General features: G+C 56.4%; 1 protein-coding gene across 5 annotated transcripts in view; it reads right to left on the bottom strand.

Moving 5' to 3' along the window:
• Positions 1–15,751, bottom strand: part of PKD1L1 (polycystin 1 like 1, transient receptor potential channel interacting) — a 126,684-nt gene that overhangs the window by 86,884 nt on the left and 24,049 nt on the right. For all 5 annotated transcript variants that reach the window (XR_016021008.1, XR_016021007.1, XR_016021006.1 and 2 more), the window contains exons 19-29: positions 14,009–14,151; positions 13,287–13,407; positions 12,032–12,143; positions 9,151–9,346; positions 8,328–8,384; positions 4,065–4,277; positions 2,865–3,107; positions 2,264–2,374; positions 1,997–2,154; positions 764–864; positions 97–289 (exon numbers count right to left, since the gene is read on the bottom strand). Coding sequence is in view for 2 of the 5 variants with exons in the window: in XM_074341073.2 (XP_074197174.2) it covers positions 97–289; positions 764–864; positions 1,997–2,154; positions 2,264–2,374; positions 2,865–3,107; positions 4,065–4,277; positions 8,328–8,384; positions 9,151–9,346; positions 12,032–12,143; positions 13,287–13,407; positions 14,009–14,151 (1,648 nt within the window). In the remaining 3 variants the exon portion in view is untranslated. The remainder of the gene's footprint in view (positions 1–96; positions 290–763; positions 865–1,996; positions 2,155–2,263; positions 2,375–2,864; positions 3,108–4,064; positions 4,278–8,327; positions 8,385–9,150; positions 9,347–12,031; positions 12,144–13,286; positions 13,408–14,008; positions 14,152–15,751) is intronic.

The raw sequence follows: 15,751 nt of genomic DNA on the forward strand, positions 1-15,751 counted from the left end.
ACAGACTGCTCCATTTTCACAGGGGAGAAGGGCCTCATGGGGAAAGGCAGCCGCTCACTAAAAATCTGCACCTTTCCCCCAATAGTGTGTCCATACCTACAGCTCACTTTTTCTGGAGATGTTCCTGGCTGCGGAGAGAAACTTCCAGATTTCCACTCTCCCGTGTCCCAAAACAGGCAGCGCACCCACTGGAAATGCACAGTGTAGTTCACTGCCTCGGCCAGATGTTTGTTCCGGGGCTTCCGGTCGTGGTTGGCATCGAATAAGGACAGATACCCCAACGTGCTGTCTAAGAGAGAAGAGTGAAGATGACAACCCGAAGTCTGCACCAAGGCAGGACCCATTCCAAACGCAGACCGAACGGAAGACAGTGGGGACCGAGCGGCAGACAGTGGGGACCGAGCGGCAGACAGTGGGGACAGGGCAGCAGACAGTGGGGACCGAGCGGCAGACAGTGGGGACCGAGCGGCAGACAGTGGGGACCGAGCGGCAGACAGTGGGGACCGAGTGGCAGACAGTGGGGACCGAGCGGCAGACAGTGGGGACCGAGTGGCAGACAGTGGGGACCGAGCGGCAGACAGTGGGGACCGAGTGGCAGACAGTGGGGACCGAGTGGCAGACAGTGGGGACCGAGTGGCAGACAGTGGGGACCGAGCGGCAGACAGTGGGGACGGAGCAAAGACAAGCAGCGTGCCCGCAGTGATCTCAGGGCAGAGGCTGGTCACAGGAACAGAACTGAAGGGTATGTGTCCTGCCCGCTGACCTTGCAGTGAAGCCGCAGGGATAGAAAAGTGGACGATGTGTGTGTCCCAGGAGAAAATTTGTTTCACAAGAAAATCAGAAGGAGTAGGCTTCTCAGAGAACCTAGGGGACAAAAATGGAGCAATGGCTCACTTCGCTTTATTTTTCCTCTCAAAGATTTTAGTCATACAATGTGGTGCAAATACCCTTTTAAGGGCCAGGAGGCAGGCTGGGAGGAATGGGGACACGATGCTTACGCCCCGGCCCTCCCGGTCTTTCACTAAGGACCTCCGGCACACTTCCGTTCCTCACTTCATCACAGAACAAAAAGCTCAGTAGGAAACAAGAGCAGTCGCCGGCCAGCTGGCAGGAGGACAGTGCAGGCTCCTGAGGTCACGGGCGTGTGTCTGCACAATCAGCTGCTTACGTGACGTCAGCAGCCGGGAATGACAGCCGGGGGACAGTACGCACAGTGGGGGAGAAGCTGCTCAGAACCAGCTGACCTTTCTTGTCTGCGACTTAAAGGATTAAGTCAAAACCCAAACTCTTTAAGTCGGTAGACAGGTCTCAGACACTCGATGGCTTAGCTCAGGTGGCGATGGGCATGGAGCCCAGTGAGCACTGAGCTGGTGCTGACCCTGTGGACGCCGCCCCTGCCCCCTAAACGGGAACAGCTGAAATCTCGGTCCCACGTGAGAGACATGGGGACTCAGAGGAGGGCAGGACGAGGACGCACTCTCCACGGCGCTCAGCCGTGCAGGCCTGGTGGGAGCTTACGGCCCGATGCAGGTGTCCTCGTATGACTGTCCCTATGTGACGTCATCGCCAAGTGGCCCCACCCCAGTCTCACCAACTCAGCACACTGAGAAGGGAGATTCATTTACCAAGTCCTCTCAGGTACATCACTGTGAACATTTTTACTTTTGAAAAACATAAAATGAAAACTAAGAGCACACTGGCCCCGGTCTGCGCAGTGAGGGGATTAGATTCCTAACGCGGCCGCTTGCACTGTCGCCGACTGTCCCGCTATTTCTCACTCCAGTCACCTCAGTGGCAGAGGTCCCATCTCAGAAAACACAGACGGGCATGTTTCTTCCCAGGGCAACAGAAACTTCACTTAATTTCTTTACACAACGAGCCTCACGACTGCTTCAAAGGTGCAAGTTTGTTTGCTAATTTTTTCATGACATGTTCGTACGGGCGCCATCTGTTGCTCCCACCCTGTTCCCACCTCAGCCATCGGCCCACCACACACCTCACCAGCAACACGACCGGGAAAGCCCTCAAAATAGGCCTGGAAAATTCTATCCTGATCTGCAGAGAGTCCTGGGGGCTCTCAGAACGCCTGAAGAACTGATGAAAATTCACTCTGTCCCGAAGCAACACAAACACGGTTTGATTTCTCCGGTCACCCTGTCAGCAAATGGAAAACAAGATGAGCAAAATCTGCCTTTGGAAAAGTAAAGGCATTAGAAACGGGCCAGCGCCCCTACACACAGTGGCCCTCAGGGGCTGTGCTTACCGGGCCGGCTTCCTCCCCAAACTCCACGGTCACAGGCGTTCTCAGCCACTGTCTGCGGATGGGCCTTCTGCTGGAGCAGCGGTACAGGGACAGGGTGACCGTGACACCCACCTGGGGACACAGGCGACACCAGTATTCAGCCCAGGGAGACAAGCAGACAGCGAAGCGCAGCAGTGCTGCTATCCGTCACGTCACATCACAGACGGGGCCCGGGGGTGATACGGGCACAGAACCGGTTTACTGGTCATAACACCAGGATTCGGGGGAGCACAGAGCTCCGTTTGCAGGACGCGGACTTAAGTCAACCATTTTTAAAGTTTTTGAAAGTACTTTTATCTTTTAAGAGCCCACACAGAAGACGTATCTGCTGAGTGCAGAGAACCAGAGAGGTACCGGAGATGAGGGACCATACCCTGCCCCGGCCCTGCCGTACCCTTGGACCCATTGCGGCCTCTGCCTGATGGTAGGTCAGAGTGGCCCCACAGCTTGGACACAGGAACCCCTAGTTTTGCTGAGATTTTCTTCCAAGGGGAGCAGAAACGGCAGCACCGCTTGGAACTGAACAGCAGGTGACCAGCTGGTCATCAGAGGGCTGTAGTACCTGGTCAGGGCTGCGTCGCCAGGGGGAGGGGCCGTTCTTGGAGAGCATGAGCTGGCTGACGTAGCACAGGCTCTGTGCCTGCAGCCCAGGGGCACGCGGCCCGGCCAGGTCGGCAGGCAGCAGCACCTGCACAGAGCCCAGGCTCTGCAGGACGTCCTGGGGGGCAGCGTGCAGCCTCGTGCTGAACTCCATGTGCCCGGCATGGATGTGGAGCTGGCGCTCGGTGCCCAAGAACAGGTGGCCCTGGAACGGCACACGGGGAGGGGGCGTTGGCGGTGTCTGGCGTGCAGGACGGGAGGGGCGAGCAGCCTGGCTTCTCTGCCCGAGCGAGGAGTTTGGAGGAGATGGCACTGCCAACACAATGACAGCCAACTGTGTGCTGTTGTTCTGACACGTCGCTCTGCGGCCCTTTCACTCATTTTGTGCAGCTGCTGCACTTCCTGGGGCTCTCAGCCTGCCCCAAGGAGGCTGAGGATCATGACCGTTTCCACTGCACATGGACCTGGCAGTGACCTTGCGGGCAGGCCCCAGGGCTTGGTGCACGGAGGGCACCAGCTGTGCAGCTTCTACTGTGTTCGTTGCTGTCACTAGGTTCAGACTGGGCACTTATTTATTTTCCAGTTTTCCCAACATTACACCAACTGTCAGTGAAATACACCAGCGGGTCTGGGCGGGAGGGGGATGCATGAGGAGACAGGAGAGACGGAAGCTTCTAGAGGGCAGTGGCTTTTCCCAAGGTGAAGAAACCCAATGAGTCCCGGAGACAAATTCCCATCGTTACTGCAGCAGAAATAAATGCAGTAAAGTTTGGTGGGTTCTCTGTAGCAGTCACACATCAGCAGGGCAGCTTTTACATTAATGCTGCTAGAAACCGTCTGCCTCACTGCCCTGCCTTCCTCAAGCACAGAAGTATCCTGAGAAATGAAGCTTCTATGTCAAAACGTGTCCCCAACATCCCAAATGGAAACCTACCTAATAAGAGGATGGGACAGAACCAAAGTTTCACTTGGAACATTTCAATATTCCCATGAAACAATTAAAATTCAAAATGAAAGTCTCCACATGTCAAACTATCACGCAGCATAAGAAACAGCACTCGGGGGCCAGGGTGCTTCTGGGTTCTGGAAGGAACCACAGGCAGGGTTCTGTCCTGGGAAGGGACGGCTGCATCGCCCCCATGGAGGAAACCGTGTGACTTACCAACAATACGTCCGAGATGGCCTGAATCCCTTCCACATGCAGGAGGTCCGCTTCCCTGGATGGTTCTCGGGCGGCCACCTCCAAGACCCCGGACACGAGAAGGACGAGCTCACGCGCCCGTGCCCTGTCCGCCACAAACGCCGCCGAGAGCGGGCTGGGGGCCAGCAGCGTCCGGATGTGCTTGAGGATGAGCGCTGCGCTCGCGAGGCTTAGCTACACAGAACATGAGGCAGTCGCGTAAATGCAATGCTTCCTCTACGTGACGCACACACTCCCGCCCCTTCCCTTATGGCTAGAAACTGGAACTGCTGAACCACGGAGAGAACGGAGCCACATTCAGGTTTGGGCCAACCTTGTACATAACAATTTGCTCTCTGACGTCTGTTTCCTGACTCATAAAATGACCAAAGAGGAAGAAATGGTCTCTAACAGCCCTTTATGCTAAGACGCTCCTGCTCTGAACCCCAACAACCACTTCACAAATCCCTCCCGAACTGGCCCCACCTCCAGCTTCTCGAGCTCTGTCGCTTCCTGACGCCCACAGCCATCAGCCACAGAGACCCTCTTCCTGCCCAAGTGACCGAGGCCTTTGCCTGATGACACACGAGTCTCCCGCAGTGTCTTCACCCCGTCTTTGCTGGCAAAAGCCTACTTTGCGCTTTCTCTTTTCCTAAACTCGCAGTATGGACCATTTCAAACACACAAAAGCAGAGACTTGTAAGCACAGCGTTTGCCCACATTCACTGGCAGCGGGTTTTGTCCTGGTGCCCACTCAGCACTACGGGCACAGGGGCAGTGAGCGGCGAGCACTTTTTTGTCCACAAACGCCGGCTGACGAGAACTCTGCAAACACAGGCCCACATGCCACTGTCACATCCAACAGGGTCATGTGATCCTTTCCTACTTGTCTTTGAAAGTTGGCTTCAAAAGCCCCGACAGTGGCTGCGCCAGTAGGATCCTGTCACCCTCTTGTCCACGGACAGGACCTGACGGGTCTGCTTACGTCCACCTCATGTCACTTAGCGTCACTCGCCAGAGCCTGAGGGACAGGTCGGCACCCTCTGCTCGTGCCTGGCTCCTGGCAATGGCTCAGCACATGCAGACCAAGAAACGAAAGCAAGCGTCCCCTTCCCGGTGGTCGTGCTCAAGCAGTGCAGCTTAGAGACACTTCCTAAAACCAAGCTCCTTGCAACAAGAAAGTCCAACTCACTTGCAAATACTTTCAAACTACGACGACAGGCCCTGCACGCAAGGTAACTCACCATCGAAACAGACTCAAATGGAAGAAGAATCTTTTGTCTAAATGAACGTAAGTGCTTGAAAGAACATACCGCGTAGAAGAAACCTCAGTGTGGCTTCACACTGGCCGTTTCTCAGGTGACATTTATCACAAGGGGCCACCACGTTCCAGTCCACCCACTACCGTGAGCCAAGCGCTGCGGCCGACCATGGGGGACAGAAACATCTGGCTGCCACCAGGCTCATGGTCCTCACCTCATGCGGGGTCACAGCCCAGGTACCTGGAGTCCAGGTGTGGCCCAGGAACACGAGTGGAGTGAGGCAACGTGATCGACACGTAGGGCACCCCCTCCGCTCCCCAGCTCAGGAAGCCAGGTGGAGGGGCTGGGGACCGACATGAAAGGAGCTGAGTCCCGAATGCCCACGGGACACCACCCACTGACCGCCAGCTGCGGATGGCGGGACGTGTGTGAATGGGGACACGCCTGCTGGGAAAACCGCTGAGATCTCGGCTCACCTGCAGAGCCACTGATGTCACTTCACCTAACACAGGTGTGATCTGAGAAGGTAAGTCATCTCAGAAGACAGATGTGCACCAAAGGTGTTAAGGGTTCTAACAGTCGTGTGCAGACTTGTCCCGGACGGAAGGGACTCTGCCTTCAGGACTCGGAAGGGTTCACAGAGAAGGTGGGCTTTGAGGCTCGGCTGGAGGAGAAAACACTGTCCCCCAGGAGAAGAGGAGTGGGACCCTTCCAGGCTAAGGGACAACGTAGGAACAAAAAACACGCGGTGACCGAACCCGGACGGCGCTACGTGGGGAGACGTGAAAGGGGAAGGGCAGAGAGGAAGGGGGGCCGGGGAAGTCCTGCGTGACCCGCAGGAGAACAGACTTTGTCCTTGTGTGCTCAGGAGACATCAGTGTTTTAAAGCAAATGAGTGTCAAGGCCGGACGTGCTTTTGTGAAGAGCCCCTAGACCGGGCCGTGTCGCCACGGGAAGCAAAGTCTTCTGAGCCAGGTCACAGAGAGCAAGTGCACTCACACCACTCGGCTTGCTTTCTGTAAAAGGACAGGCGGGGAGAGGTGCAGACAGAGGTGTGGGGCCAGGACACAGCGAGGTACCCACCCCAGGGAAGGGGAAGGCGGAGCCAGCAGTGCTGAGCCCCAAGCAGCTGTCCCCAGAGGAGGTGCACTCCCACAGACTGTCCCTTCAGGGTGAGCGGAGCAGAGAGGGGGAGTGGGTGTGGCCGCACTGCCCTTTCCAGGCCTCGGACAGCAGCGGCTTCAGGGCTGACAGGGAGCTGGCAGCCACGTTTGGAAGCCTGAAAATGTGTGAGTGACAGCAGACGGAGACCAGCGCACAGCAGCCTGTACGCTACGTGTCCTGCTGTAAAGAGGGGCGTGGGGCGAGGTGTCGGTGGGACATGGTGCAATCTCACCACAGGGATTTTGCTAATAACTGAGACCCTAGCATTTGACGACCATCCAGCAGAGGGAAGAATGGAAAAGACAGCCGGGAACCAAAGGCCACAACCGGATGAGGCGAAGTGGGGGCAGGCCCACCTCCTGCGGCCACACAGCCCCGCACACCAGGGCACCCGTCACAGGGCTGACACGGCCCCGCACACCAGGGCACCCGTCACAGGGCTGACACGGCCCCGCACACCAGGGCACCCGTCACAGGGCTGACACGGCCCCGCACACCAGGGCACCCGTCACAGGGCTGACACGGCCCCGCACACCAGGGCACCCGTCACAGGGCTGACACGGCCCCGCACACCAGGGCACCCGTCACAGGGCTGACACGGCCCCGCACACCAGGGCACCCGTCACAGGGCTGACACGGCCCCGCACACCAGGGCACCCGTCACAGGGCTGACACGGCCCCGCACACCAGGGCACCCGTCACAGGGCTGACACGGCCCCGCACACCAGGGCACCCGTCACAGGGCTGACACGGCCCCGCACACCAGGGCACCCGTCACAGGGCTGACACGGCCCCGCACACCAGGGCACCCGTCACAGGGCTGACACGGCCCCGCACACCAGGGCACCCGTCACAGGGCTGACACGGCCCCGCACACCAGGGCACCCGTCACAGGGCTGACACGGCCCCGCACACCAGGGCACCCGTCACAGGGCTGACACGGCCCCGCACACCAGGGCACCCGTCACAGGGCTGACACGGCCCCGCACACCAGGGCACCCGTCACAGGGCTGACACGGCCCCGCACACCAGGGCACCCGTCACAGGGCTGACACGGCCCCGCACACCAGGGCACCCGTCACAGGGCTGACACGGCCCCGCACACCAGGGCACCCGTCACAGGGCTGACACGGCCCCGCACACCAGGGCACCCGTCACAGGGCTGACACGGCCCCGCACACCAGGGCACCCGTCACAGGGCTGACACGGCCCCGCACACCAGGGCACCCGTCACAGGGCTGACACGGCCCCGCACACCAGGGCACCCGTCACAGGGCTGACACGGCCCCGCACACCAGGGCACCCGTCACAGGGCTGACATGAGGGGTGAGAGGTGGCCCTGGATGAGATTCTGAACACACATAGGGGTGAGCCCCTGCGGGGAGTGGGGACATCCCTGCCAGGTGACAGAGGGTAGGCTGACTGCAGGTGGTGTGGAAGAGACTGTGCGTTCTGTCCCCACGTCCCCGTGGGGAGAGCAGCCAGGATATCAGCTGAAAAGGCAGGACGGTGCTGGCGCTCTGAGAACAGAGGGTGAGGCTGGAAAACCCAGCCCATGGCTTAACAATAAACAGTCTCCCTCCACAGCGTATTTAGCTGGTGTTAACCCGTTTCCACTTTGGGTTTTCGAGCTGTTGTATCAGACAGCAGCTCTTCACCGATGACCAGAGAGTGCGATGCTATTCGAATGAATTCTCAGGGAAAGTCCCGTTTCCCATCTCAGTGTCGAGACGGACCCTGCACAGTTTATTCCTCAGGAATGACCCAGGTCCTCATTATGCAACAGGCAGGAAATGCACCGGACGGCAGCAGCGCTCACCTGGTTGGGGAAGCCTGTGAGGTCCCGCAACAGAAGGACAGAGCCCATCACGTCTTCCTGCGCAGGAGACACAGGCGTCAGACGGAAAGAAAACAGCAGGGGAGCACGAGAATTTAGCTTCTCAAGTGTCAAGCGTACGACTCAGTCGGCTCGTGCACAAATAGAGCAGACCCCGCGTGTCTGCGCTAAGACACCGAGGGGCACGACGTGCTTCGCAGAGACAGCACCGTGGTCCCAAGTGTCTCCTGCCCCTGCAGCATCTCTCCCCTGGGCCCCCACTGGCCACCTCCCCCACCGTTAGGAAAGTGACAGGAGCTGGGACGGTGCTGAAGGAACTTTGAAAAGGGTAAGAGAACAGTGGAGAAAGAAAAAACAGTAATTCAAATGCAAATGACAATGAACAGGTATCTTCTGAGGTGTGACTGAGGGGTGACAATCACAGGACAGGAGTGGCACCCCTGCTGTGGTCTGGGACAACAGCCTTGGAGTATGTGGCCCCTGCCGTGGGGGTGGCAGTGTCATAACCCGACTCTGGTGTATAGTTACCAAGAGAACATCAATTGGCTTCACAGAGTTTTCAGTCCTGGAAACGTGGGCAGAATTAGCTGTGGTGACGAGTGGCTTTTACCAGTGTCTCTGCAGTAAACCAGCAGTGGGGGAGAGGCCACAGCCACGAGGCAGAGCCTCACTGGGGGGCCCGCCTGGTCTCACTCCTTGACTGCGTTTTGTACCCATGACCGTTTGCCAGAGAGCCACCCAGTCTGCGTCCCCACTGTGTTGACGCCACTTACGGCCACTGGCCTCGCCCTGCTCTGGGCCGCACCTGGTCGTGCAGAGCTGCTCTGCAGACTGAAGAAATGAATGCATCCTGTATTCGTGACCACTGGCCACATGAGGGACTGGCGTCCTCCTTAGCCCAACGACTCAGCACCGAGGTGAGCACGGAGACATAGTTCCTCATTTCGGTGTAACTCCCCATCAGCTGGAGGGTGGACAGGCTTTTCAGGCTGGAATTATATCTGAAGGAAATACAAGAGTGACCATGGTCAGTGCAGCCCACGGCAAAACGTCTCAGGCTGCCGACCCAGAGCACGTGGCATTTGCTACAGAAACGCTTCCTGCGTGGATCAGGGCAGAGAGAGGAGGGCTCAGGAAGGGCCGGTTTGTGCGGACGGCCTCTAGAAAGACCGTAAGGAGCAACATCCAAGTTCTATAAAATCCCTTTGTCACAACTGAAGAGGCACAAGATGCCATGCAGAATGACACAGCTGCGCAGACGAAGGAGAGCACAGAGCCAGACAGAGAAACAGAAACGCAACGGGGACGTAGGCTGAAGGTCCGATAGGTGGGGTTGTGGGTGGCACCCAAAGCCAACAACAGGGTGGGCGCCCACACTGGATGTGCAGGACACACCATGACCAAGTGGGGTTTGTCCAGGAATAAGAGGGGCTCAAGTATGAAAATCAATCTGTGTGCTACACCCTATTAATAGGCTAAGGGACACACCCACATGACCATCTCAACAGACCTAGTAAAAGCACTAACAGAGTCCAACTCCCATTCGTGATAAAACAGCCTGAAACCCCGGAATACGAGGGACCGTCTTCAGCCCTGTAAAGGACAGCGAGTGGTAAGGACTAGATGCTTCCCCGCCTCCCCCAGGATTTCCACATTTCCACCTCTATGCAGCCCTGAGCTGGACGTTCTCACCAGGACAATCAAGCAAGAGAAAGAAATGAAAGGTGCCCACATTGGAAAGGAAGAAGTGAATCTCCTCTGCTCACAGATGACATGACCTCATATTAGGTTGGTGCAAAAGTAATTGCGGTTTAAAGGGTTAAAAATAATTGCAAAAAACCGCAATTACTTTTGCACCAACCTTATACATAGAAACCCCAGAGGACTGCATGGAAAGGCTGCTGGAGCTAATAAGTGAGCCCTGCAAGCTCACAGGACACAAGGTCAGTGTGTGGACATCAATGGTTATCTCCACACAAGCACTAAAAACCCCCCTCAAATTAGGAAAAAAATTCCATGTACAATAGCATTAAAAAGAACAAAATACTTATGATTAATTTAACAAAAAAGTTCACCACTTGTACACTGAAAACTGTAAAATATTGTTGCTAAAAGAAGTTAAAGATCTAAATAAACGGAAGAACTGTGTCCATGGATTACAAGACTTCATATGCCCGGATGGTAGTATTCCCAAAGTGACCAACACATTCAGTGAAGCCCACGTGACTTTTGTAAAAACTGACAAAACATTAATCAGGAGATCCAGAATAACCAAAACAATCTTGAAAACAAGACCAAAATTAGTGGATTCATGCTTCCCAATTTCAAAGTTTACTACAAAGCTACAGTAATTTAGGCAGTGAGTTTCTGGGATAGACATACAGCTTAATGGAATAGTACTGAGAGTCCAGAAATAAACACTGATACTTATGGTCAATTGCATTTTGACAAAGGGACAATAATTCAGTGGGGAAAGAATAATCTTTTCAACCTATGGTGCTGGAACACCTGACATGCAAACTTGAGCCTCACCTCACAGCACAAAAATGAACACAGTGGCTCACAGAGCTCCGTGTAAGAGCTGATACCGTAACCTCTCAGAACAGGAATAAATCTCTGTGACCTTGGATTAGGTGATAATATCTTAGAGGCACTAAAAGCACAAGCAACAAAGAGAAGAATATGTTGGACTTCATCAAAATTAACAACTCTTGCGTTTCCAAGGACAGCACATGAAAAACACAACCCACAGCCTGGGGCAAAATATGTACAAATCACATATCTGACAAGGGACAGCATCCAGAACTCTCACAACGCAATCCAAAAAGACAAATCAACCAATTTAAAACAAAGCATGTGAACAGACATTCCTCAAGGAGGATCTGAATTGCGAGGAAAGATGCTCATTAGTCATTAGGAAACGCAGATCAGAAGCTCAGTGAGCCACCGTCAGGGCCGGAGGCCGAATGACAGTGCGGTAAGGATGTGGAGACACTGCAGCTCCGGGCACAGCAGCCTCAGTGGGAAAGCGTCTGGCAGGTCCTCCAGATGCTAAACACTGAGTTACCATGGACCCGCAGCCCCTCCTGGGGGGTGCCAGGAGGACACGTCCACCCTATGCTCATAACAGCAAAGGAAGCTGCAGTGCCACCAACCAGTGATGGGCAAACAACGTGGGGCACATGCAGAGCACACATTATTCAGTGACCTAAGGACAGAGCTCTGAACGGCTACAGCGGGATGAACGTCCTAACATGACGTGAAGGAAGCTGTCACAGAAGAGCAGAGGGCACCACCCGTTGGCGCAGGACGTCCGGAACGGGCACGGCACGCAAGACGGTGGATGAGTGGCAGCGGGGCTGCAAGGACCAGCTGGTGGGGCGAGGGACCGACTGCCCGCGAGAACCAGGGCTGGGGGCACGATGACAAAGCCCTCCCACTGGACTGACAACTGCACGTGTGTGACACCCAAGGACCTGCACCTTAAATGGGCAGCTACGTGGCCTGTGACACCTCAGTGAAGCTGTTGAGAGAGGAGTCGGCTTCACGGCCTGGGAACCCTGCACAGACCTCGTGGGTCTGAGTGAGGCCCGCGCTGCTCATCCCACTGTTCACCCCGCTTGTCAGCGAGTCCGCTGTCACTGGCTGAGGGACACAGGCAGGTGGCCCTGGGCGGCCTTACTCACATGTCGTCATCCGGGCAGCGGTTCCCATGGAAACGTGGCAGCACGGTCACGGCCACAGCACACGGCTGCACCTGGGAGCCTTTGCTGTCTGTGATCGCAGTGGATACCAGGACTGGAAGCGAAGGGACATGGCAGAGGAGGGTCAGCCTGGGTAGCGGCTGCGATGACAGAGCCGAGGCCCTAGCCCTGGTCCTTTCACAGACATGTGCCCCATCCTGTGCGCTGCGCGTCTCTGTGGGCAGGGGCCCCACACGCCCCTGCAGGTGTGGGAACTGCCAGGCCTGAGTATAAGTCTCTTTCAGACCCAGCTCTCAGGACGAGGGTGCAGGTCCAACACCAACAAGGTAAGCGTCCATTTTGAGGGACATTTCCAGAAGGCAGAAAGCGGGTGTGATTTCAGCCTTGAACTTACAGACCCAGGTCTGTGACAACCACTCTTATGCCCCCATGCTTTTTGTGACAAAGTAGAAGTGCCACCCTGGAGTGTGGAGTGTCCTACAGTGCGAGGGGTTCTAACTGGGGTCAGGCGAGGCTTAGCTGGGCCTGAAGCAGAGGTGAGAGCTGAATAAATCGGTGCATGGACCAGCCCAGATTTCAGGCTAAAATAACCTCAGCAGACCGCGTCAAGGAAACGTCTAGACCAGAGACTCTGGCCTTGCACGTCAGAATTATCCGGAAGTTGAAAACATACCCTCTCAGGCCCAGAGACTCATTTCACTGGTCTGGGTCCTACAGACCGAGCAAGATGTTGTCCTAACTGCGTGTTTCTAACACGCTCACTCCATGGAAGCAGTTTCCAGGGGCTGGTCTGACCCGGCCGTCAGCGGGAGGAGCTGAGGGCACCAGTCACAGCTCAGTTTTCCTTCCCCGCCACTTTCCTCCCGGTGGGAGCGCCATGACTTGGTCTATCCACAAATGCAAGGCCCACCAGGTACCACACGTCATTAATAAATGAGGGACAGCTTAGTCTCAAATGTTCACGTATATGAGATGTTCTTCGGCATTTTATCATTCACATGGTATTTGCTATAATTTCAGATACGAAAAGTGAACTTAGTTCTATTACTAACACTCTTTCTGCACTAAGGAGCTGGCAGTCAACCAAACTCAACGGCACTGAACTTTACTACGATGGACGAGTAAGAACTGTATTTTCTAGATACACAGTTGTCACAGTTTTGTTTGTGGACGCCTAGGGGAAGGGTCGAGAAGCACAGGTGAGCACGGCCGCACCCACACCTGCTCAGCGACTCACCCTGATAGCCGTCCAAGGGGTCCCCGGCCGGCAGCTCAAAGTAATACTGGGCATCTGTCCCGCGGTACAAAGTGCGTTTGGGGGCGTTTCCTGTCTGGTAACTAAATTCATAGCGGAAATCCTACCACCCGTCCATGGAGAGCAAACAGTAGTTCAGGTCAACAAAAGAAGTCACATCCTGAGAACACCCACCCCCTTCGTGCCACCCAGGCTCGTTTGCAGACAGGCCCGGGGCAGGTGACAACTCAGTGACTGCAGCGCACACACGGGGGTGCCCTCCCCCTTCTCCACAGAGCCTGGAGGGTTGCCCATCCCTTAAAGTCACGTGCTCCCCGGCCTGGGACCTCCCCACAGTCACACAGACACGGGGGCCTCCTCAGGGTGAAGGGGACAAGGCTGCACCACTGGGGCCACAGCAGACAGGAGACGGGACGGGGACACTCATGGGCAACGTCTCGGCCTCAGGGCAGGGCCTCTGTGCCGGGCTGTGAGTGAGGGCCAGGGTCCCGGTGGGTTTCCCAGAGGGGCACCCTGGGCAGGACGTGGGACAGGAGCAGGTGGGGGTCCACCCAAGGGGACAGGCGCAGGGCCTGGCAGCAAGGCCACCACCGCACTCCCACCTCCCAGCCCCAGGGGGCAGCCCTGCAGCCAGCACTTCCTCAGACAGGTGGCCACGCCTCCAGCCCTGCTGCTGCCTCAGACGGACAGATGTGGAGCCCTACCTGTCCCCCAGAGGAGCAGAAGACACTGAAGATGGTGTGTGCCTCGAGGCCACGGTGGGGCAGCACCTGGCAGGCCATGCCGCGTGGAGCTGGGTTGATGGCCAAGTACAGCTGAGCCTTCCCTAGAAAGCCGTGCTTTGAAGCTGCAGAGAGGACGATGTGGGGGTTACGCCAACAATGACCAGCTTAGAAAACGAGCCACGTGGTCCCCAGGTGTGGTCCCCAGACCAGCAGCACAGACACCCCCTGGGAACTTGCTAGAATTGTGATTCCTGGATCCATCCCAGACCTGCAGGACCAGACAGTGGTGGGGGCAGCGGTCTGTGTGAGCATGCCCTCCGGGGGCTCCGACGTACACTGGGGCTGAGGAGCACGCCACGCGGCGCCCAGTGAGGTGACACTGGTCACTGACTCCTCGCCCTGCAGGGAGGTCGGGGGACGAGACAGACCAGGTCCGTCCCCCTGGGAGCCCAGACAGCAACGTAGCCGGCAGCCACGCACGCACGTCCAGGTGGAGACCCTGCAGAACATGGCACTCGTACACCGACCTCCCTGCGGGACGCAGCCTGCACTCTCTGAAAGCCTCATCCACAAACACACGTCCAGAGCTTAGCTGAGTTTGGAGCACTGATATGATGTTTATTTGGCTTTGATTAACTGTGTTAATATCGTCAAGACTTTCCTTGTGGCCGCACAACATTCAAAATCAGTGTTGTAAATAGACATTCTTTAATATGCAAATCTGCTACTCCCCAGGCTTAAACACTGTTTTCCACTTTCTGCTGTTATGAATCACCCAATAATAATATTCTCCTACAGCACTTTTTTTTTTCACTTTTATGTCTTTTTCTTGAGATAAATTACAGGCGTGAGATACACATATTAACGTGTTTAAAACTTGGGCACCGCTGCTGAGCCCTTGCTATGGTCCGGGGGCCGGGGTGCTGAGTGCCAGAGACTGTCCCCATGCTCTCTTGTTCAACTGTCACACCAACCACGGAAGACCATCCTACAGCAGCAGTCAGATCAGAGGATGGGGGCGGGGGGCAGGGAAGTCCTCCCAGCAGGAGGTGCACTGAGCCTCTTGGGGTGTGACTCGTGCTGGCTCAGGAAAGGCTCTGGGGGAGTCACAAGCCCCCTGAATCAACCACAGGGAAAACGGGGCCATGGAGGGGCTGGGGTGACAGGAGTGCCCGGGGCCAGTCCTCAGCCCCCCAAGTGCCAACGGTGACCCATCTGAGTGGGTGTCCCGTTGTCCCTTGGACAAATCTCACAGGCAAGAGAGGCTTCTAGCCAAAGGGCTAAAGGCACGTGTGGAAACTGGGCCTTGGGTTTAGTGGGAGGGGTGGAGGACGTTCACGAGGACGTCAGCAAAACAGGGAGAGTCAAGACAAGGCCTGGGGACCTGGCCAGGCCCCACCACTGGGTTTCCGACGGAAGTCGGCTTGAGTGTTTCACTTGAGAGACAGGAGAGGCTGGAAATGGGCGACGGGCTTCAAGGAACCAAACGTGCACATCCAACCGGGCCCATCTGGACGTACACACGGTGGAATCCTTGCTTGTTACGTGGAACTCAAAGCCTCTGGAAATGGGCAAAGTGTCTAGAAACTACCCAAAAGGGAGATGTCAGACTGTGTCAAGGAAACGGCCGAGGGAACGTGGACCCGTGCAAAGGGTAACACGTGGGTATGCTGAAACAGCGCCGGAAACACACAGCACTCTGCTGGCTTCCAGGTACACGTG

Source organism: Rhinolophus sinicus, chromosome 4 (assembly GCF_057876585.1).
Source record: "Rhinolophus sinicus isolate RSI-liver-muscle chromosome 4, RSI-T2T, whole genome shotgun sequence".
In the NCBI taxonomy this organism is placed as follows: Eukaryota; Metazoa; Chordata; class Mammalia; order Chiroptera; family Rhinolophidae; genus Rhinolophus; species Rhinolophus sinicus.